The sequence below is a fragment of the Papaver somniferum genome, chromosome 1 (genome assembly GCF_003573695.1).
Source record: "Papaver somniferum cultivar HN1 chromosome 1, ASM357369v1, whole genome shotgun sequence".
NCBI lineage: Eukaryota > Viridiplantae > Streptophyta > Magnoliopsida > Ranunculales > Papaveraceae > Papaver > Papaver somniferum.
The window spans coordinates 119,911,415-119,934,583 of NC_039358.1; the positions used below are offsets into that span (position 1 = coordinate 119,911,415).

The following is a 23,169-nucleotide window of genomic DNA, read 5'->3' on the forward strand; positions in this document are numbered from 1 at the left end:
TAGAAACAATATTTACAAAACATCGTTTACAATCGATGTATACAAATCATCATTGTTTCCAAGCTCGTATAAGTCAGTCGCGGAACTTAGCGTCTTAAAAGGAGCGTGACCGTTCTCTTTCAGGGAGTTGGTAGGAGCTACGCACACATCCCAAGGAGTGGCCGGTCAGGCCCTATAGGAGAGTGGCAACTGGTAGCCATTCTAAAATCCTATCGGTCGATCCATTTTAGATCGGGACCGCTTAAATCGTCTAGCCAAGTTGAGTGCCTGAGATGATTTGCGGCAGTTAATGACTATTGTTGAAGTAGCGCGAATGGCCACTTTTCGGTGATCGCTTGGAGGCCACATGAGAAAGCTGTGGCTTGGATGATCGCTCCTCACAGAAGAGGGGTAGCCGTTGGTCACAGCATCACCCTGTTGGCCATCTAGAATCCGATCTAAGTCGTTCGACTAAGCTGGCAAAGATGGACGAACGCGATTGATTTGCGACAGTTGCATAACGCCGTTTGTTCGATTTAGGTTTAGAAGTCGTGCAACCAACCCTCTTTTGGCTGAACGAATCAAAGCGCTGGGCGCTGATTTGAACAGGTCGTTCGTCCATGTGCAAAGACGGGCCACTCGTGAGCACGCTGACATCTCCTGGGCCATCTAAAATTAGATCTAAGCCACTCGATTCGGCTGGCGAAGATGGGTGGTCATGATCGATTTGCGACAGTAGTATGTTGCCGCAAAGCATTTTTAGGGTTTTCAAACAGCGCGTTCAACCTACTTTGGGTCGGCGATTTGATGCGCTCTGATCTTGCTATGAGCAAGTCGATCGACCAAGTGTGGAGTTGGGTCGACGGTGAACACGTTAGCACTTCTTTAATCATTCGAAGGAAGATCTAAGCCGTCCAACTAGGCTAGCTAAGTTGGACGGTCGTGATGTTTCTGAGACCGTTTTAGCCGGTCTTAGCTCGTTTGAGCTCTCTTCTTCAACAACGCGATCACCCATGTTTGGGGTTAGCGTTCGATGACGTTAGAGTGTGCTAGGTGGAGTCCGACCGGTTGGGGTATTAGTGGGCCCGTCGGTGGTCATCCTGGTGATCGCCTAGTTCCGCTAGGAATAGACTAGGCCTATTGAATTGTGTGGCCAAATCGTGCGTCCTTGATCGTTTTTTAAGACTGATATGAACAGTCTAGATTTTCCTTAAGGAATTTAAACGCGTTCGATCGCGCTAACTTTCAATTAAAAGGTGTGTGAACACGTTGATCTCTTTGTCAGAAGGTGATGTAGCCTATGTGAGTATTTTCATGCAGGTCTCAATATTGACACTTCGGGAGATTTATGCTACTCTGTTGCGAGTGAACATTAATCTCATGTCATGCCAATATTGAAAGTTCAGGTGAGAACATAGCATAGGAAAACACTAGGCAGGCTCCGGCATTAATGAGTAATGCAACTAGGAGCTTAAATACTCATTAGACTTTATACTAGTGAACAATTCATCTAGGAGCTTGAATTTCAATATAATGTGAAGAGAGACATAGGCACTCATCAGATTTTGATATATTCTCCAAATTCATTGTGAAATATAGATATATCAAGATCTACTACTTCTGATGCCGGGTCACGTAGACAGACTTTTATAGTTTTCGCCCTAAGCTAAAAACCACCGTCAACACCAGGATACAAATTGTGAGTTAGATACAAACAAACATGATGTAAATATAGTCACATTGATGGTAAATTGACCTTGTTGGTGACTAATAGTAACTAGCTGTCATTGAGTGCCTACGGATCTCTCACTTTCTGCGGTCAGAATCGAAGAAATTGCTTTTGATTGTTGACTTATGAAGACACAATAGGGTCCACGGTATCATGCAAAGCACGTATATGAATATGACATATCAAATCTCCACTATGTTAAAATTGAGCATAGGAAACCCCTAAAGTCCTAAACCATTAGAATTTGAATGGCTAGAAACTCAAACTGTTCAAACTCGCATACCTATGCATTTCTCTTCGAAAACATCGTTAGGTCTATAATTCTTCTGGCATTCCTACGCCTACCTTATCAGATGTAACACATGCTTGACACCACCTCACCAGACTAAGTAAAGCTAGAGACTAGAGTTACTCACACCTTCTCATTTTCTTTACTCTTTAGAGTTCAATTCACTGGCAGTACAAGTTACCGTGCTAAAAGACCATCAACCTTCTTAGAGATGCTACTTGAAAGCCGCGTATAAGGTTGTCCCAGATTTGCACATTACAACTCAAGGATGCGAACAGACCACTTACTAGCTAACCCGAACCTCTGATATACGGAATACTAGTAGCAGCTTAGATGAAACGTTGAAAACTAAGGGATCATGATTGCAAAATACTTGAGAAATATGAAAAGTCACTCTCATGAACTAAGGTTGAAAACAACAGACAGACGCGCTTACTGGTTTTTATTTTAGCCGTTGAAAAACAAGAAAATAAATCCATATCCCATAGTTTTGGCGGGCCCAACAACTCATCCTAGTGGTGTGACCCACCTGTAATCGGTAAATCGAGAGAAGAATTAGAAAAAGACGCGTAACAAACGATCATCACGTAATTGTCACGCTCTTCTCTAAAGAGGGAGAGCCAATACAAATAACTGAATTTCGAAAAAGAAAAAATAATCATAATCCAGTGAACCCGCGAATTTCAATCACAAACTCCTAAAAACCCGCCAAATGATCACCAGACAAGAATAGAAAGACCCAACTAACTTTCAGAATTTCATGGAAATTGGGGGTTAGGGTTTTCATTATTCTTGCCATTTCTCAATCTGTCTCAACTTTCTGAAGAAAAATCTGTTCTTTTTCTTTTCAGAATTCTAATTTTTGTAATGGAAGGACAAATTTTGATTCCACCACCTCCTCCACCGGGAGGAGGAGGAGGAGAAAGTAAGGAAAGAAATTTATCAAATGGATCATCAAATGGAGGAGGCGGAGGAGGAGGAAGATTATCAAATGAAGAAATTACTGTTGTTCAAGAAATGATTGATTTGATTGAGGCTGTTGGATTATACGGTGATTATCGAAGATCACAGAGGAAAGATTCCTATAATTTAGTTAGAAGAATGAAACTATTAATACCACTTTTAGAAGAGATTAAAGAGATTGAAAATCCAATTCCTGAAGATGCATTGAATTGTTTGAGTAATTTGAAAAAATCACTTGTTTGTGCTAAAAAATTGCTCACGACTTGTAACGAAGGCAGCAAAATTTACCTGGTTAGGATTTTACATATATTCCTCTTTTTTCAATTTCTTTTTATTTTTTTATTTTTTTTGTGTTTGTGTGTGTATTCATCTAATCTTTTTGTGTGTTTTAGGCATTTGATAGTGAAGGAATAATGGTGAGGTTTCATGGGTGTTATGATAAAATCAGCGTGGCTTTGGATGAAATTCCTTTTGATGAGCTCAATGTCTCGGATGAAGTAAAGGAGCAGGTAAATTGTTTCAAATTCTTCTCTTTGTTGATAAATGATATCCTTTTTGATACTGTAATCCTAAAATGTAACCTCAATGGCTGTTAGGGGGTGCTGCAAATTGTATCGCTCGTAAAAATGAATGTGTTTTGAGATTACTTATTAGGATTTATTGTATGTTTGAGTTAGTCTTCTTTATGTTCTTGAGAAAAATGTAGAATTTTCATAAAGAAATTCCCTCAAAGCCTGTTGTAACCATGTTATGCAGGTGGAGTTGATGCGAACGCAGCTTAAAAGAGCAAAGAGACGGACGGATACCCAAGATATAGAACTTGCAATGGATATGATGGTTGTGTTTTCAAAAAAGGACGATCGTAATGCAGACAGTGCTATACTTGAAAGACTAGCAAAGAAGTTGGAGCTACATACATTGCCGGACTTGAGGGCGGAAACTGTAGCTGTCAGGAAACTAGTCAAGGAAAGGAATGGGCAACAGGCAGAGAGTACTCAGCAGATTATAGATCTTCTTGGCAAATTTAAACAGGTTGCTGGACTTGAAGAAACAGATGATGTCCTTGCTGATGTTCCTATGCCGAAAACTCTTGAGAAGTGCCAGTCTTTGGCAATTCCTAACGAGTTCTTGTGCCCTATCACATTAGAAATCATGACAGATCCTGTCATTGTTGCATCAGGACAGGTAAGCAAAAGCTAAACAATTATGGTTCTTGCATCAACACTACTGTATTCTTGATTCTGACACCTTTTTTCTTTTTCCTGGCTTTGTTATCTTCAAGACTTACGAGAGGGAAAGCATAAATAAGTGGTTTGAGTCTAACCATAGAACCTGCCCGGCGACAAGGCAGAATCTGCCTCACTTATCTGTGGCTCCAAATTTTGCTCTCCGCAACCTAATTCTTCAATGGTGTGAGAAAAACAATTTCCAACTGCCAAAAAAGGAGGCTAGTGCAGATGTCGATGAAACTACGTCTGAGCAGCAGGAGGAAATCGTTGCCTTGGTTCAAAACCTTTCTTCCACGCAGTTGGATGACCAGAGACGCGCTGCAAAAAAGATCCGTATGCTCTCGAAAGAGAACCCCGAGAACAGGGTTATGATTGCCAATGCTGGAGGAATCCCCCCTCTGGTTCAACTCTTATCTTATCCAGACTCTAAGATCCAAGAGCATACTGTAACAGCTCTATTAAATTTGTCGCTTGATGATTCAAACAAGAGAACTATAGCTACAGAAGGAGCAATTCCAGCTATAATTGAAGTGTTGCAAAATGGTAAAATTGGAGCTAGAGAGAATTCTGCAGCTTGTTTATTCAGTCTGTCCATGCTCGACGAGAATAAAGTTGCAATTGGGTCCATGAATGGAATTCCACCCTTGGTAGATCTATTACAGCATGGAACAATCAGAGGTAAAAAAGATGCTGCAACAGCGCTCTTTAACCTCTCTCTTAACCAAGTAAACAAGGCTAGGGCAATCAAAGCAGGTGCTCTTAAACCGTTACTTCAGTTACTTGTAGATAAGAACTTGGGCATGGTGGACGAAGCTCTCTCCATTTTGTTACTCCTCGTATCACACCCTGAAGGCAGAAGTGAAATTGGGAAGCTCTCCTTCATTGAAACTCTAGTTGACTTCATCAGAGACGGAACTCCCAAGAACAAGGAATGTGCAGTATCCGTTCTTCTAGAGTTGGGATTGAGTAATTCATCTTTTGTTTTGGCTGCACTTCAGTATGGTGTATATGAGCACTTAACGGAGCTTGCGAGGAGTGGAACAAACAGAGCTCAAAGAAAAGCAAACTCTTTATTACAGCATATGAGCAAGTGTGAACACATTCCCTGACCTTTCGAAGTTCGGGGTTATTAGTAGTAGAAATCCAGTTTTGAGGGTCTACCAGCAACAACAACAACAGCAGCAACAGCAACAGGAATACAACTAATATAATTTTATACCAAAATGTGGTAACCTCAGTATGTATCCTTAGCTCCCGATATTCGATGTTGATATCTGCCTTCATCAAAAAACAAAGAAAAATATTGTAATTTTGTTATCAAGTTTTGGTTGCAAGTAAACTGAGTTCTTCATGAAAAGAAAGTTGTTAAACGAGATTTGTTCATGACATATTTCTCTCCTTGTGCGTACTACTTCAGTCTACTCATTTGTCTTTTCTTTTTTCTAAAACTAATATCTATAAATATCAATATAAATCATAATCCAATACGCCACTATAAGTAGAACTGAAAACAGTAAAAAAGGTTGAGAGAACACCACTGGACATGCTTAACCACTCTAAAGACCATGTTCAAAACATAACTACTTTGATATAATTGCACAGAGTGAAACCCAAAACGACGACTAGCTTGCCAAAATTTTGATTTACATACAGTAGTTAGTCTTGTCCTGGGATCCTACATTCACATAAATTCTGGCATAGAACCGAAACAGAATGTGTGTTTTTACCGTAAGGAGCGGATGGTTCATTTAGCAACCTTCTTGCTTGCAGCATGAGTAGCAGCATCATCTGCAGGTTGAGGGAGTTGTAAACCCATGAGACCAAGCAAGTTGGAAGCAGGTCCAGGAAGACCTTGTTGAGAAGAGAAAGAATCAAGGAGGCTCTTCACTAAGTTTACATCAACATCAACTGGTGTCAACTCCTCATCCTCCACTTCCATTTCCACATTTGACAATGATGATCCCTCATTATTTGTTTTAGATGGTTGTGCATTTGCACGGACAAAACTTTTCTTCATAGTAGTAGACTTTGGTTCCTCATTTAGGGCATCAGAGTAAGTGCCCATAAAAGTATTCTCTGTATCGTCACCTTCTGAAAGATCACTCCCATCATCTGATTCATCAGACTCCATATCTGAAGAAGATCCTCCTTCAAGATCAGCATCATTACGGCCGCCAAATCTACCCATTACAGATTCAACGTCTTTCATAAAGCGATCTACATCAAGATCCACCATGTCTGAGTTCCTATTTGTAGGGACCTCTGCACCCTCATAGCTTGAAACCTTTTGGACAAATGATTGCATTGAATTTACAATATCACCAATATCAGAGTTATTTACGCCATTTTCAGTAGAACAATCCGCATCCTTGTATTCTTTTTCCTTTTGACTCTTGTTTTGCTTTAGTTTGTAGAGTTCCAACTCTTTCTCTCTCTCTACCATGGCCAACTTTAACTCATCTTCACCATCGTAAAGCCAAGCATCGCTATCTGAAGGAGGAAGATCAAGACCCTTGAATTCTTCAGAGGAGTGTGGCAGAGCAAAAATTTCGTCAATACGTCTAACTGGAGCACTCATCATTTCACTTGCCCCAGAAAAGGAAGAACTGTTACTATAATATTCTTGAGCATTTTCCATGAGTCGACGATATTCTTCTGATCCAGGAAGTAGTTGTTTAAAATACCCAATACTCTCCAAGCTCTCTTTAAAAGCTTCCCAGGTACTAGTTCCCTTAGCATCCAAATTTTCATGGTGTCTTTGTTGATACATCATTTCAAACCCACATGCTATTTTCATACCCAGTTCAGCTTCAACATAAACAGAAGTATCATTCCTAGACGGCATTGGATAACATTTGGGTGCTTGAAAAGTTTGTTGGACTAATTGTGCATACATTGCCCTTGACATTCTAATAGAAACCCTAACAATCTCTTCACTAGTTCCACCACTTACAAATTTCTCCATTTTAGCAGCATATTTCATTGAATCAACATCTCTATCATAAAAGCTCTCTACCGCTAGAGAAATCAAACAGGGTTCATATTTCAACACCTTGGCTATAGAAACAGGAACCCTGACCCTAACTTGATGCATATTCAACTTAGCTCTATTAGGATACTCTAAAATTCTATTCCTTATCGCTAATTGAATCGGTTCTGGTGCCCTAACTTGTTTATCATGTAATCCTATACAGTGTAAATCATCAATCAATTTGGGGTTTGAAGGAAAAGTCTGTTTAGGTAGAATATTAAGCTCACCTCTTCTGATGAAAACTCGATTCTTGCTTGTTTCAGGGTTTAACCAATTAGGCAGATAAAATGCAGCTTCAATTAGAAGAAATTCTCCATCAGTATCCCAAACTTGAATAGATAATTGAGGGATTTTTCTAGAAACTTCAAAGAGAAGAAATACAATAAACCATTCATCTTCAAGATTATCACCGTACTTGGTTTTTCCATAAAAGTGAGGAGGAGTTTCAGAAGGGTTTGAGAGAGTAAGAGTGAAAGGTTCATGTTGCCAGATATATTAAGTCGTGTAAGGAGAAACTATTTCGAGCATTTGGAGATGAAGAGAGTGAATGTGAATTGAAGAAGATGATGAGAATTCTTGATTAGTTTCAGCAGGGTTTAGGGTTTTAGAAGAAGAGAACTGAAGGGATTCATCGGGATAAATTGCGTAAAAAACTGTATCCTCTGGGATTCGAGTGGTGGGAGTTGAAGAATTCATGTGTTTTTTTTAGTTTCTCTTGGAATACTTCACAACCTTGACAAGGTTTATCGCTGATAAGTTTCTCGTGTTTTTTTTATAGCAGTGTGAAAAACTCCTCTGCTCGTGTTAGTGAACAGGTAAAAAGAATCTAAACCCTACCTTGCCTTTCCACATAACCAACTGGGTTTGGCTTAGGTAGCCTGGCCTAAGGCTAAGTCATATGGGTTAGATTGAGCTGCTAGATTGACAGTTAGTTCTCTCTCCTAACAGCTAGTTTTCTCTCCTAACATTTGCTAACAGCTAGTTTTCTCTCCTAACATTTGCTCGCAGTTGAACTACTGGTAATTCAATTATTGTCCCTACTTTTGGTGGTCTATACAAATATCCTTATCACATAATAATTATGTCCCTCTTTATCTATAAGCCCACTAGAATATGACCCGTACCGTAACGGCCCGGGCTCTTGGTTGTTGTTCTATTATCCTAATAGTTCTTATACAATATGAATCAAAAGTTCTTACTTCCTATGTTTCAAAACCTTTTATTTTGAAACAGAGGGAATATATAATACGATTTCATATTTATATTCATAACACACGTCAGCATTTTTCCGGTTGCGCTATGTATATTCTGTAGACTGTGGTCAACAAATTCTTAACTATATTCGGTAAGCTTGTAACTTTGTAGATAAACTCTTATATCGAAACTACTTCTGGCATCAGCGAAGGATCAGAAATAACTCAACTTGGACATATGATCCGATGCTAGAGATTCGCACCATCAGGTAACCAAAGCGTTGTTCGCCGAAATTGACCCTAATTGTCTAGATTTAAGACTCGGCCAATTTGTAGCCAAGCTCATGGCGTTTGGGTTTTTACCGTAGTGCCTACTCTAGTCTCCAAGAAGCAACCGGCATTGAAGTGAATTACAAAATGAAAAACCCCATCAATACTCCGACTTGTCTAACCCTTTATAAAATGAAATATATAAAGGTCTTTTTGTGCCAAAAGAATTTTCTCCTTCCCAAATTTTCTCCTAACCCTAGTAATTCAAATCGTCGATTTTATTTGAAAGAGATAAAAAAAAGTTGATTTTAACCGAGGATAATTCCTCCCAATAAAAAAGATAAACGATACTGCTAGCAGTGACAAAGAAATTTCAATAAAATATAATACATGGAGTGGAACTAACAATTCACTTAAAAAAAATTAAAAAACAATATTAAAGAGGCGGCTTAAAGCAGACATTGCAACCCATCTAATCTTTGGACCTTTTGCTAATTTACTGTACTCAAACCCAAATAGTTCCATCAGCAGCTCCGCTTGCAATGTATATACATCTACACATCCATGATCGAGCAGACAGTCTAAGAGAAAGCATACATTTTCGTAGTAACAAAAGGAATCTAAACACTACAGCTTCTCAAACCTCCAAGTAGCTTCTTCTTGCCAGATAACTGGGTTATCCTAGAAACGGCAGCAACTACTACTGAAATAAGGCTCGTCCTGCAAGACTATTTTTTTTTTTTGTAAATCTCTGAAGCATATACAAAAGACCTATATTAGTTTGCCTGCCAGATTGTATATCCTAAGACAGCAGTGATAAGAAAACCCAGTGGAGAGAAAGGGGATACAAATACAGGGTCTTTTAATTTCACACAATGCCATCAAAATGTCATTAATCCACTGTTAAAGCTCTCTACACATAAAATATGGAATTCTGGCATCATCTATTAATATGCAAAGGATGTACTATGAATGTATGTATAGGAGTCTGTTTGGACTTCAACTTCAAAGCGCAACAGACACTATACCCGAAAGATTCTATTCATTTTGTGTGCAAGTACAATATTACATATGAATATGTAGATATTTTTAGTTACAACTGCATTACCTGGGTACAGGACCTTCAACTGTGGTTTCACACTTGGTACATCTATAGACATAGCCCGAAACTTTTTTACTACACTGTCTGGAAGACATATAGTACCATCGATAGTCACCAACAATTTAGGCAGGGGTAGCCTTGCATAATGATACTTCGGGTGAATCAAAATAAGGAATATCAGAATATGTTGGTGGCGAAGTGTTTGGTTGAAAGTGATGTAGATGTTGGTGGCAAGGGTTTTGGTTGGGGTGAAAGAAACATGTGAAACCATGATATTCTCCAGCAATCACCGAGTTTTAAAGAAAAGATAGACTCAAAACTCCACATGTAGATTTAGGGGATAAATATTCAATCACTTCTTCTAGCAGTGGTTCAAAATCAAGTGTGGATAATTTGCAGGACCATCATAGAGAGAGTAATACCTGAACGTAAAGTACAAACAGATCACTCCTCCAATTATTTCTTATCATTTATGGCAAAATGAGAACTAAAGTAATGATCAAGTGAAGAAAACAGAAATTAAACCTTTATGGCAAGAATGAATAAATGATTCCCCCTAAATCCGGTATCCAAATCTTTTTTTCCAACGGCCAACTCTACCAAATATCTTTGAAACCTTAAGTGCAAGTACCTAAATTATTTATAAAAAGAAAAATTGATAAATTAGGATTTTGAGTAAGATGTAGATCAGTATAAGTAAAAATACTGCTGCTTATACAAAAATATGATGATGTTTACAAATTTATCCTAAACCAATGATGATGACGGTTGTAATGGAAATGTGAAATTTACTTATACTTTTGCTTATATTAAACCAAGATGTTTGTATACTCCAGAGAACATCACGACAACAAACAATTATAAATTTATAACTATCAACAATCCCACGAACTGTGTCAAATAGCTAGCTTGGAAACCATTAGTATAATCAATCAAATGAAAGTGAAAATATGAAATATTTAACAAATACGTTGATATTTGAATCCTCTTATTATTTTGATGTTGCATATGCACCCCTTGAATCCTCTTATTATCCCTTCTTTGGTGCTATCTTGACTGCATCATTAGTTACCACGCCACAAACATAACTGCCAATTACCACCATAAATATACAAACCCATCAATATATTTTCAATACGGTATATATTTTTTGGAGTCATTTCATCGAACAGATAGCATTTCTCTATCAAGTAAACCCAACATAATAATAGAATTCAACTTCAGCTGGTGCATCATGTTTAAATGATTTTTACTTGATAGGAAATGCATATTATACATCTTTGAGCAGGGAACAACGGAGGATTAATTCAGACCAAAGATGTTGGTCAATGTAATGTGAATCAATCGAGAGGGCAGAAGCTATTCTTATAGGTGTCATACCGAGATAGATTTGACACACACAATCAAATTAATAAGATCTATATTTCAAAGATACCAAAAAATACAGCGGTAATGCAGTGGCGGAGCCAGACTTTGAGAATGAGGTGGACTAAAAAAAATTCTACACACACAAGGGGACTAAAATCAAGAGTAATTTTATGATTTTGGTGATTTTAGGGGGGCTAGAGCCAGGGTTAGTCAACCCTTGGCTCCGCCCCTGCGGTAATGAGAGGAACCGAATGCATACCTTTAAGGGAAAGGAGAACAACAACACCAATTACCAATAACTCTTTCAGTGGAGATGCTGTCCTTGCCGGTGGGAATGGAAGATCACACCCGGGGAAGTTTAGATACTTAAACATTTGATGGAGCGTTTCGTAAACCATATTGATTGATATGAATGAGGCATAATAGGGTGGTTAATGCCTTTAAACGGTGATTTTGATTCGTAACGGACAATAAATGGTTGCAGAAATTGAGCTTTAACCCGTTAAAATTTATGCTTGAATCGCTCTCATATGTTGGATTAGAGGAGTAAAAGGTGGGTGCATTGCCAACCGAGATTTATCTCCTCCGGTTCTTTAAATTTTTAAACGAATGAGAGTCTCGTTTCCTTAAACAGGTGAAAAACCGTCGGATGGTTCAAAAACCATTTGTTTTTGTAAGATAGATCAGGGACCCATCAATAATTTAGTGACTTCTATGTACCCCACTTTAACCTTTATACCTTATTGATTTCTGCTTCTTCTTATCTTATTTATTTCTCATCCGGAGAAAAACGAGCTCACCACCATCTTCATCTCCGTCGCCACCACCATCTTCATCTCCGACGCCATCATAACGAACCTAACCAACACCAACACCACAATCGTCTCAATCATCATCATCACCATATTTCTGTAATTTAGGGTTTAATTGAAATCGCCATGGAAATTTTGAATTCGTTACTGTGAAATTGGATTAAGATTTTCTAAAATTATATGGGATTTTTCTTGAACCCATCATAGAGAATCCATCTCCCAACTCCATTACAGACGGTGTTTTCTCCACCAACATCATTAATCAAATATACTCGAGTCATTTCTCTTCTCAATATCAACCAAGTACCTTCTCCGCAGCAAAATCAAACCAGCCAACACCCGGACCCAACTTCACTTTCCATTTTTCCATCTGTTACTGCTATTGTAACCCAAATCGAATGCGAACCCAACTTAGCTTCAGATACGAACCCAACTTCACTTAATCCCTTGTTTTATATGTATTGATGAATGACTGATTATTGTCCTAATCTAATCGATTGTTGCTTTAATTCTATGGTTCTTCTTACATTGGTGTTCGACAAATTAATATTAATATTTCGGTTTGTGTAAATTTGTGTACTTTACTGTGTACAAATTTAGTGACAATATAGGATCATATTGTGTTTCTCCTATTGCTTCATAATGTAATTAGTGGGATACATATTGTTGGAATTCTGTTGCGTGATTTGTCATATTGTTTGGAGATTTCATGCTAGCTGTGGCCGGAGTTTGAGAAAAAGTTGGGATCTGATCCTATTTATGGATCAACTCTTATTGTTGACCCAATTTTTTATGGGATCAACTATTGTTGTTGATCCTATTTATGGATCAACTCTTGTTGTTGATCCAATTTTTTATGGGATCAACTATTGTTGTTGACCCAATTTTTTATGGGATCAACTACTGTTGTTGATCCGAATTCTTGAATTTGTGGTGCAATGGTAGCATGACTGACTACATGTCAGATGATGCGTGTTCGACTCACGCCAAGTTCACTCCATTTACATGGATCAACTTTCATTGTTGATCCAATTTAGTGGATCAACTACCATTGTTGATCCCCTAAATTGGATCAACTTCTACCGTTGATCCTTTTTTTTTTTGGATCGACTACCGTTGTTGATCCCCTAAATTGGATCAACTTCTACTGTTGGTTCTATTTTTATTTGGATCAACTACTGTTGTTGATACAAAAATATCTGAACCAGTGGTGGCGGCGGCGACGACGGTGGTGGTGGTGGCGGCGGCGAACTAGTGGTGGTGACGGCGACGGACTAGTGGTGGTGGAGGACTGTTGGTGGTGGTGAAGGAGTGGTGGTGGAATATTAGTGGTGGTGGCGGTTGGTAGGTGGTGGTTGTTGAACGGTGGTGGTGGAATGGTAGTTGAATGTTGGTGGTGGTGGTGGTGAAGTTGTAGAGGAAGAAATTTGTTCCATTTTTGAAATAAAGAAAAATATTATATGGGCGAGGGTATTAAGGTAATCTAATTTTAAATGGATAAAGTTATTAAAAAGTAGTGACATATTTATTGTTGTATAAGGATATATTTATTGGGTGTCAAAAGTAGGGACATATAAATAATGTGCCCAATAAACTATCAGCGAGATTGAAGCGCTGAATGGTCCAGCGCTCAAAAAGTGACCATAACGCTGAATGGTTCAGCGCTCACAAAAATCACACGGATCACAAAAATCACAAAATTTGATCTGACGGTTGAAATTTAAAGCGCTGAATGGTTCATCGCTCAAAAAGTAACATTTACGCTGAATGGCTCAGCGCTCAAAAAGTGACCATAACACTGAATGGTTCAGCGCTCACAAAAATCACAAAATTTGATCTGATGGCTGAAATTTAAAACGCTGAACCAAACAGCGCTGGACAGTGGTCCTAGATGACGTGGACTGCTAATCTAGCTGCTAGATTAGCACTCCCATAAGACTTAGGAGGTTGCCCTAGCTGACGTGGATTGCTAATCTAGCTGCCAATCTAGCCCATAGGACTTAGCCTAACTGTCATACTTCGGTTGAGGCCATTAGTTCTGAAGTCATTTGTTCCGTTGTTCGAACCCTCTCAAAAACACTCCACACTCCAGGCCACATACGTGATTTGTGAAGAAGCACTGCCGGCCACATACATGGTTTGTGAAAAAAATGAAAAGAAATGCTGTAAAGAGGCAACTCCAAAATTTTGTGAAAAAAAATGAAAAGAACTGCTGCAAAGAGGTAACTTCAAAATTTTGATCACCATATCTCAACTCAACTAGGCTCCGCCCTTATCTATTAGGGCTTAGAGATAACCTACATAACCTAAGCAAAGTCAGCTTAAACTTGATTAAGCAACCCCGAGCCTGCAATAATTTACGATAACAATGTGATTTACAGGAACAGACTTGACAGAGGTTTATGGCTTTTCTCCTTTCCTGCCACCTCCTGTTCTTTCAGATTTGAAATTGATTGATCACAATTACTCTTTCTCTCTACCACCTTCTTTTGTTCTGGGCTAGACTCTGATCCTTGGCATTCACCCTCATTCTGACGCTTTAAATGATTAGGCAGTTCCTCGACCTTATCCTTTATTTTCTTGGTCACCACCTTGCTTTTCCAAAGCTTCGAAGCTCTTTTCCGAAGCTCCAAAACTCGTTCAGAGCCATTGATTTTCTCATTTGCAACCTCTTGCCGTTCTTGGACGACTTCACCTAGGTTGGCCAATTCTGCAGGGTTACCCTTATTTTCTGGCTCAATCCGTGTTTTTAAGTTAGCCAGTTCCGAGAACTCGCCATTTCTTTTCTCAGCCACCACCTTCCTTTTCCCAAGTATCGAAACTCGTTTAGAGCCATTGATTTCCTTTTCGCTTTCATCGTGCTGTTGTTCAAGATTTTTTATCTTTGGTGAAATCGTTTTTCTCTTAACATCCCTGTGCTGCTTTTCAGAAGAAGAGAATGGTACATGATGATTTCCAGTGGCCACACCTTGTTGTTCTTGTACGACCACCTCCTGTTGTTTCGGGAAGACCCCGCTGCTCATTGCATCCATGATGACTTTACCTAGCAAAAATCTTGTCTCTTTAATATTACCCATCGCAAGCAATCCATAGTCAATTTCAAAACTTTTCCTTTCATTGGCGTATTTCTCAAGATTTTGTTCGAAGACACGAAAAAGCTCGCCCACATTCTGGCCAACTGCCTTCGAAATAAATACCTGACAGATTACACGTGTTTACAATCAGATAACACAGATAATAAATATTTTTATAAGAACACAAGGCATAACTGAATATCTTTTCCAGTAGTCTATGTCGAAATAATATACTATTGTTATACCCGCTACAAAGTGGTGACAAAGATCACCTCTACAACTAGACTGCATGTGATATTTGTTGCTTACCTTTCAAGTGATTGAACAAAATACACAATCATTCCAAAATCTACCTTATACTTACTTAAACAGCAGGTTTACTTATCATCTTCCTATTCTAACAGAATTTTTTCTACTTCAAAGAAAATGATAATACCAGATTGGAAGCACCTCCCAGATCAGGAGATGCGGAAGGATCATCTTGAACCACTGACTCCAGTTTATCTGTGTCGGTTAAAGCACCAATAGAAGATCTAACTTGGGAGGCTAAACAAGGAGATGCGAAAGGATAATTTTGAATCACTGACTCCAGTTTATCTGCATCGGTTAAAGCACCAATAGAAGATCTAACTTTGGAGGCTAAACTAATGACATCTTCTGTAAGTTCTTCATCGGTCATGGTACCACAGACATCTGAAATCTCAGGGACAAACTGAACATGCAATTGGGCACTTTCTCTTGCAAATTTGACAGCTTTCCTCCAATTACCATGATACAAGACAGCTGAGAAAGCCCAAATAACAAGAGCCTTCTGAGGGTTATTTACAAGTGCTAGGTGAAACGACAGCAGGGCAACCCTGAAATGAAAAACAATAAATGGTTGATAACCAAACCTCTGATGATACGAATTCGAATAAGTATATGTAAGAGTAAAAACTAAAAACAGTATGCGTAGTATTACAGAGATTATAGAAGTTAAACAGAATCTGTATATTTATTTCCAAAAGAACAAATACTAGGTGGTAAACTGTTTTGCTACAACCCTGAAATGAAAAACATCATATGGTCAATTAACCAAACCTCTCCCGTAATATGTATATCCGTATACATAAATGTAAGAGTAATAACTAAAATTGACATACTATGGTACTAATAGAAGCTAGACTTTCAAATAAGAATAAATACTAGGTAGTAAGTTTTTTCGGTTACAACAAACAGATGTAGAATGACCTACCACAAGAAGCATCCAGAGGGTCGATCACAGGCAAGTAACTTATCCATACAAGAAAATAATTTCTGCAAAACAACACCAAGTGAAGTCAAGAGGAAAGAAGTAACACGCTATCTAAATACTTTAACATATTGAGGCAAGACTTCCACATTGAATGAACCACTTTTAGCGAAACCCACCGATACATCACTAGCAATATAGTAACATACACCCGAGCCACGCAGGGAGAAATATAGATTTGTTCTCTTTTTGGTCATTTATCTATCTTTATTTATTCTTCTTTTTTCTAAGAAGTGCATACCAATACCATCACCATTTCCCCCCTACATGTAGTATCAACTATCAACCTAATTGCCTAATATAGTGGATTTATAGCCGTTAGCTACTTGTGTAAGATTGCTCTATAGAGTAAGCTTACCATCAGCATAAGAGAGCTTTGAGCAGATTGACCAGGGGACTCTTGAACTAGGTATGCCGCCTGCAACAAAATGAATATGCTTTGGTTTTTATAAATTTCCAAAATTCATGATTTAGAGTGCCAAACTGCTAATTAATATTAGATTAATTGAAGAACAACTCACATGGAATGGAAGAATGATGTCCAGAAGTTTGAATCTCCTGAGTAAACAGAGAGAGGATTCAGCGGCTCCATAGGAAAACATATAGTTCATTTCCAACATTAGCCTTGTCTACAAAATGAAGGACGACAATATGTCATTTGGATATAAGAAGCGCAGATAGAGGAATAATGATAATGACACTGTGATAATCCTCAAAATGTATCTTGAGAAAAAGTCTACTGGGGAGTACCTTGTTCAAATTCTTTATCGACGACAAATGATCTTGTATTGCAATTTCTGTTTCCTTGGAAAATGATAAGCCAAGACGAGCTGCAATTCGCAAGCCACGTAACATTCTCGCTGCAGGTGAGAGGTAGAGGCAGTTGATATTCAGTTACATGTATTTACACCGTGAACCCAAATGTCAAAACAGTACATAAAATAGATAAAACTAAAGACGGAAACACCAACCACAATCCTCTTCAAAAGAAATTTTAGCTGGGATGACTGTTCGCACCTGATTATGGAATATAAACAATTAAATACTAGCTTTAGGAATTTCTTCCATGAAAAGAAAGATCAACATAATATTCTCGAACAAAATTGAAACTTCTATTCAAGTAGCAAAGCTAGTAGACGATCACCTTGCACGAGATAAGATCGTCGATTCCATTAGCGTAATCATAGATTGTATCTACAAAAGGATCGTAGAATAAACTGTTTCCAAGAAATCATGAAAATAGACAGTTAGTTGGCATCAGCAAAAAGCTTGTGACATCATAATGAGCTAACATCTGTGCGAGATATGGAAGCATAGACAACAAAAACATTCCAAATACCTAGGCAGTCTTATAAACATACTGGTACACTTAACAAAATCACAGAGACAATTCAACGGCAAACCTGTTAATAGTGAAGTCCCGGCACAAAGAATTCTTCCAGAGGAAAAAGTTCTTTTCGTTACAACCAATTGGCATTTGGGAAAAATTAGCTGTTTGCTTTCCTTCATCGTGTTTGGCAACTGTGCCAAAGCTGGATACCTATTACAGTGAAGACTGCCTCAATAGATATTTAATAAACCTATCTATTTTATACAGCAAAGATCTCAGGAAACATTGCCAACAGACCTCAATAACAGAACCTTGAATGAAAACCCGACATATCGGAAATCGCCTCCCCACAACCTGACAGCGATGAAATTGCTTTTTGATCTGCAAATGATAAATATGAACTGCTTTTACTTTACCAGCTACATACAAAATAAAAGATCAAGGAATCTAAAAAGCTTTCAGGCAAACCTGTTTAAGATCAGCAGTTGTAATGATATCAAAATCCTTAGGTATTCTCTTTAAGATTAAATCCCTCACGCATCCACCAACAAGATAGGCATCATAACCTACATTTCACAAACCCCTTAGTAAGGGGAAAACCCTCAACATTTGAGTAATTGACACCGTAGACGCAAAATTCATCTTTCTGAGCTTTGCACATATTATTACTATCATCCCAAATAAGACATATAACCTTAATTGCGCAATTGATTACCATTATGTTTGAGAATTTTCAGAACTGTCCACGAAGACCGTGGAATCATATGATTATATATGCGGAAACATCTGGAATTAACTGCCTTCCATGCTCTCATGTCCACGCTGCCTACGGAAAGTGACAACAAAATTTAGCATGAAGCTTAAAATGCCTATTGATTCAAGAAGCAAGAAGGATTATGACTTTGGAAGAGTATAAATACTTGCTAGGGCTGCAGGATCAAAACCAGCTTCGTGATGAAGGTGGGATTTTTGACCATTTCCAGCTAAAGTATGATTCGACCTCTGAGGACAAAAATTATATCCAAAAGGAACCATTAGGTTCGCAAGAAATTAGTTTAATTAATAAAATATACGAGCTGCAGTGCAGAGAGTGTTAGTGAGAGAGATACTACCTGTGAAATGAAAATAAGGGTTTGGAGATGAGATAGAATAGAAGAATCAGAGACGAAGCGTCTGGTTCTTGTGGATATCGACATAAGCGAATGTGTATGAGGAGGTCATGGCAGAGTTGCCGCCATTGAAGAGTAAGGTTTTCTCTTTGCTTTTTTTTTTTTTTTATTTTTGCTGTGCTGAGGAGTCCTGAAAAAACGACTGCTGGAGAGAAAATGTAGTCAAGGTTTTTGCCAGTTTTCAAGACGCACCATAGGTTTTGCTTACGAGAATAAATCGCCTCGTTTAATTGGTTTATAATTGCATCGTTTAACTAGGGGCTATTCGGATTCTGACTCGCCGAGTCGATTGAGTCTGACTAGTATGGATCTAACTGATATCACCTGACTTATCTAGATTTAACTCAATATATTTGTTTTTTGAGTCAGATCTAATTCATCTTATTCAAAGATACGTGAGTCAGTGGCTTGGTCCCATGAGTAGGGGACATTTTATTCCCTAACTCAAATGAGTCCGAGTCAGGGGTTATGTCTGAGTCAGATCGCGAGTTAGATCTAACTCAAAATCAAAAACAAACGGTCTGACATCTGATTCAAGCCCAGTCAAAGGCCGAATCATCAAAAAACAAACACACTTTACCTTTGTTATTAAAAAAGAGACACTATCTTTTTTTAAACGGAGGGAGTTTTATTCTTCGGTAATTATGTTTAACAATACAAGGTTATGCAGAGGGGTAGTATGCCTTTCAGGGATAGCAAAAGACGAGAAATAAGCTAAAGCGAAAGCAGTATTTGAGGCAATCGGGTGGGCTAAAGAAAAAGGAGTCTGAAAGTTGGAATTGGAAAGAGATTCTCTCGATGTTTTTAATGCTATCATAAACAATACTGAGTCTATTAGTTGGACAAATAATTGTTTAATAGATTCTTCTGCGCTTTTACTTAAGGATTTCGAGGAGTGGAAGTGCTCCCACATTCACAGGGAAGGGAATAATGTAGTCGATTCTTTGGCTAAAAAAGGAAGGCAGAGTATGTATCCAATATTGTGGATGACTATCTTCCTTTTTGGTTAAGCAATCTCGTTAGAGAACATGCATGCTGTCAATTTTTGAATTCAATATTAATCTTTCTTTCTTATTAACCATTAATCATCAGCCCCAATTAATTTTATTCACAGAACCTAATATTGTTGATGTGATGATGAAAGTAATAGTGCTGATGGTTCTGGTGGTGGTGATGATGATGACAATGATGATGGTAATGGTGGATGTGGTGATGAGGAGGATGTGGAAAAAGTCGCAACAAGAGAGGACGAGGGCAAGGCAAAAGTCCCAAATCAACCTAACGTGAGGCGCATTTCCCCCAATCACTTGCAGATAAAACGTCTTTGTAATGAGAAAGCTAGAGGATAACTTAAAAAATGGTAGAGAAATTTTATTTGGATATCTCGGCTCGTGGGCTTGTACCATTTATGAGACCACGTAACAATCTAAAAACTTTGGTTGTTATATTATTAGTTGTTGTTAATTTATTTGTGATTGTGTTTTTTGAAAAAACTATTATGCTTCTATTTTGTAGGATTATAAGAATGTTGTATGTAAAAATGGGATATTTGCCACTAGAAGGAGAATTCTAAGAGTGGAGAGCTTGTCACAAACTCTTGTTTTTATCCTGCCATATTGAATTATGTGATTGTGTATGACAAGGCCACAATAACTTGCTTCTGTGAAAGGTTTCATGGTGAAGTCAATACCTTTCAATTCCTGTTTGGCTAGATGTCATTGACTCTTGACGATGCATAACAAATTTTAGGGCTCCAAGTAAAAGGAAAATCCACCGAAAAAAATTCAAGAATAACCTTTCTTGGACTAAAATTAACGAATTGGTCACGGAGTTGTTTGGTTGCGATGCAGACAAGACGTGGTCCATGTTGGTAATGGGATCAAAGTACTTAAAGAGAGAGTTATATCTTATGGATTTTAGGAACGCATATGTTGGGTCCAAATTGAAAGGAAAAAAAATGGTCCTCTCTCTAATGTTGAAGTTCGTGTTACGGCGGCCGCATATTTGTTGTATGTCCTTGGTTCGGTTGTATATCCTGACAACAAAGGAAACCGGGTCAAAGCCACATATCACCAGCTTGCATCCTTTGGAAGAGGTGAGTAGGTACTTGTGGGGGATTGCGATAGTAGCACACTTGAATGGACAGTTAAAAAAGGAATCTAGGGAACAAACTTCTCAATTTAACTGGAATTTAGCTCTACTCCAGGTAATTGAAGATCATATTTGTTTGTTGGACGTTTTTTTTGTTTTTTCTTCGATCTTTTGGTATGATGAACACTTGTTTTATTGTTTTTATGTTTGTATAGGTGTGGATTTATGATCATTTTCCTTTATTGTTCAAAGACAACGAAGACGTCAAAGTGGACAAGGAATTGACTAATGATAAACCAAGCGAAACCCGATACTTGTTCAGTGGGTGTCAGGAGAAGGATCAAAAGTCTATGTTGTTAGACATGCGGCAAAAATTAGACAACATGACATCCCAAGTTGTAATTTTTGATCTTTATAGGGTAGATAAAGTTGATAGAATGCGAGATGTCTTCTATTACTATAGCCCTTTGTTTCTCCCTATCGGATATTCAACGCATAATCCGTTAAGAGTAATGCGACAACTAGGGTACATACAAGATTCATCCAATGGGGATTATGTACCAAAATTCCAGCATAAATTAGATAAATACAAGGCTGACAACTCGAAGTTTGAGGTGACTTATGAACGTAAGCCAATGACAAGTCATTGGGATAATAGGCAAAATATCAAGGTAGACATCACCTTTTGGGGGTATGTGAATGAAGGTTACGAGGAAAAAGCAAATTAATTGGAATGTACCAAGGCTTCTCTCATGTTTGTGTAATACGGATAGATCTTATTGGCGCGCACCGGCAGAAGAGCAACAAAGCTTCTGCTTGTACCTCAACTTCAGACACTAAATATGATTTTACCGTTCTTAAGCTTGTCGTAAGTATTTTGTCTATCTTATTCTCTTATTCTTCTATATACAATTATAAGTATGTTAACCTCGTTTGCAATTTTAATGCAAATAGAAGGAACGAATAAATACTTTGATCAAGGAAATGTATTGCTCGGTGAAAAAGGGAGACATGTTGAATCCTAACCAAAAACGTCAGTACGTTGACTACTACACAATCTAACAATGATGAAATTGCTTTTTGATCTGCAAATTATAAATGTGAATTGCTTTTACTTTACAAGCTACATACGAAATAAAAGATCAAAGGAATCTAAAAAACTTCCGGGCAAACCTGTTTAAGATCAGCAATTGTAATTACATCAAAATCCTTAGGTATTCTCTTTAAGATTAAATCCCTCATCCATCCACTAACAAGATAGACATCATTACCTACATTTCACAAACCCCTTAGTAGGGGGGAAACCCTCAACATTTGAATAATTGGGCACCGTAGATGCAAAATTCATCTTTATGAGCTTCGCACATATTATTACTATCTTCCAAATAAGACATATAACCTTAATTGCGCAATGGATTAACGTAATGTTTGAGAATTTTCAGAACTGTCCACGTGAAATCATATGATTATATATGCAGAAACATATGGAATTATAACCTTCCATGTTCTCATGCCCACGCGGCCTACGAAAAGGAACAACAAAATTTAGCAGGAGAGCTTAAACTTCCTATGAATTTAAGAAGCAAGAAGGATTGTGACTTTGGAAGAGCATAAATTCTCGCTAGGGCTGCATGATCAAAATCAGGCCCGGTCCTGACAATTTGGTGGATCTATGCAATTTTTTTTTTGTCCCCTTGACTTAAAGAATGGTACTCCTAATTCCTAACTACGATAATAGGTAAAACACTGGAGAAAAATTAGCCAATTTAAGCTACGAATAATAAGTAGAGCCTAATGAGTTACCTGATAAAGATGCTTTGCAACAAGCCATTATCGGATTTTGTGAAGTCAAGCACAGTAAGTTTTTTGGGACATCCTTGGCTCCTTCCATGATGTTGCAAGTATTTTCTGTTAATCCAGTAACAGTTTATGTTCTGCAAGGACTACTTATATTACATTAGACAACAATGCTTATCAATACTAATATTAAATAACAAATTCAAAAAGAGACTTGGAAGACCACAACCCGACATAAGAATCAAAAAATAATATTAAGTAGTTTACTCATTGTCTCCAGAGCTACATGTTATTAACTAGAAAAAATTCAATATAATCACTCGAAAAAAAAATTCTCTCCGTATGTTTTCACATGCAAAATCATGTATAAGCGATCCATAGTCTATATTTGCTGACATTACGTGTTCGATAGACAACATAACCAACCCGTTTAATCTTTCTTGCGACATAGA

The 23,169-nt window shown here is 37.9% G+C and overlaps 3 protein-coding genes across 4 annotated transcripts; 1 reads left to right on the top strand and 2 right to left on the bottom strand.

Annotated features, from left to right (window-relative positions):
- Positions 1-2,654: 2,654 nt before the first annotated feature.
- On the top strand, positions 2,655-5,579 carry LOC113298476 (U-box domain-containing protein 15-like). Its single transcript, XM_026547240.1, has 4 exons — positions 2,655-3,251; positions 3,353-3,469; positions 3,717-4,145; positions 4,243-5,579. Exons 1-4 carry the CDS (start codon positions 2,865-2,867, stop codon positions 5,296-5,298), a joined length of 1,989 nt encoding a protein of 662 aa, XP_026403025.1. The 5' UTR covers positions 2,655-2,864; the 3' UTR covers positions 5,299-5,579.
- A 343-nt stretch (positions 5,580-5,922) lies between these two features.
- Positions 5,923-7,931, bottom strand: LOC113332344 (protein ecdysoneless homolog). The gene has a single exon (XM_026578891.1). The coding sequence runs from the start codon at positions 7,281-7,283 to the stop codon at positions 5,934-5,936; it is 1,350 nt and encodes a 449-aa protein (XP_026434676.1). The 5' UTR covers positions 7,284-7,931; the 3' UTR covers positions 5,923-5,933.
- Positions 7,932-14,150: 6,219 nt separating this feature from the next.
- On the bottom strand, positions 14,151-22,103 carry LOC113298485. Of its 2 annotated transcripts, XM_026547250.1 has the most exons (14): positions 18,773-18,982; positions 18,581-18,662; positions 18,376-18,486; positions 18,129-18,226; positions 17,958-18,041; positions 17,734-17,870; positions 17,475-17,547; positions 17,302-17,347; positions 17,081-17,190; positions 16,852-16,959; positions 16,689-16,748; positions 16,274-16,335; positions 15,476-15,896; positions 14,151-15,162 (listed from the first exon to the last, which is right to left on the bottom strand). In XM_026547250.1, the coding sequence occupies exons 1-14, from the start codon at positions 18,854-18,856 to the stop codon at positions 14,341-14,343; spliced, it is 2,298 nt and encodes a 765-aa protein (XP_026403035.1). In that variant the 5' UTR covers positions 18,857-18,982; the 3' UTR covers positions 14,151-14,340. The 2 variants fall into 2 exon arrangements, with proteins under 2 accessions (XP_026403035.1, XP_026403041.1); XM_026547256.1 differs by lacking the exons at positions 18,129-18,226; positions 18,376-18,486; positions 18,581-18,662; positions 18,773-18,982 and adding an exon at positions 22,094-22,103.
- Between the last annotated feature and the right edge of the window lie 1,066 nt (positions 22,104-23,169).

Bases quoted from the DNA above. Each gene is read 5' to 3' on its own strand.
- LOC113298476 (XM_026547240.1), top strand. From the start codon at position 2,865: ATGGAAGGACAAATTTTGATTCCACCACCTCCTCCACCGGGAGGAGGA. The intron at 3,252-3,352 runs GTTAGGATTTTA...TGTGTGTTTTAG, and splicing joins AAGGCAGCAAAATTTACCTG to GCATTTGATAGTGAAGGAAT. The intron at 4,146-4,242 runs GTAAGCAAAAGC...GTTATCTTCAAG, and splicing joins TCATTGTTGCATCAGGACAG to ACTTACGAGAGGGAAAGCAT.
- LOC113332344 (XM_026578891.1), bottom strand. From the start codon at position 7,283: ATGCATCAAGTTAGGGTCAGGGTTCCTGTTTCTATAGCCAAGGTGTTG.
- LOC113298485 (XM_026547250.1), bottom strand. From the start codon at position 18,856: ATGTCGATATCCACAAGAACCAGACGCTTCGTCTCTGATTCTTCTATT. The intron at 18,663-18,772 runs GTAGTATCTCTC...TTTTGTCCTCAG, and splicing joins CCCTTATTTTCATTTCACAG to AGGTCGAATCATACTTTAGC. The intron at 15,897-16,273 runs GTAGGTCATTCT...TTTTCATTTCAG, and splicing joins CCCTCTGGATGCTTCTTGTG to GGTTGCCCTGCTGTCGTTTC.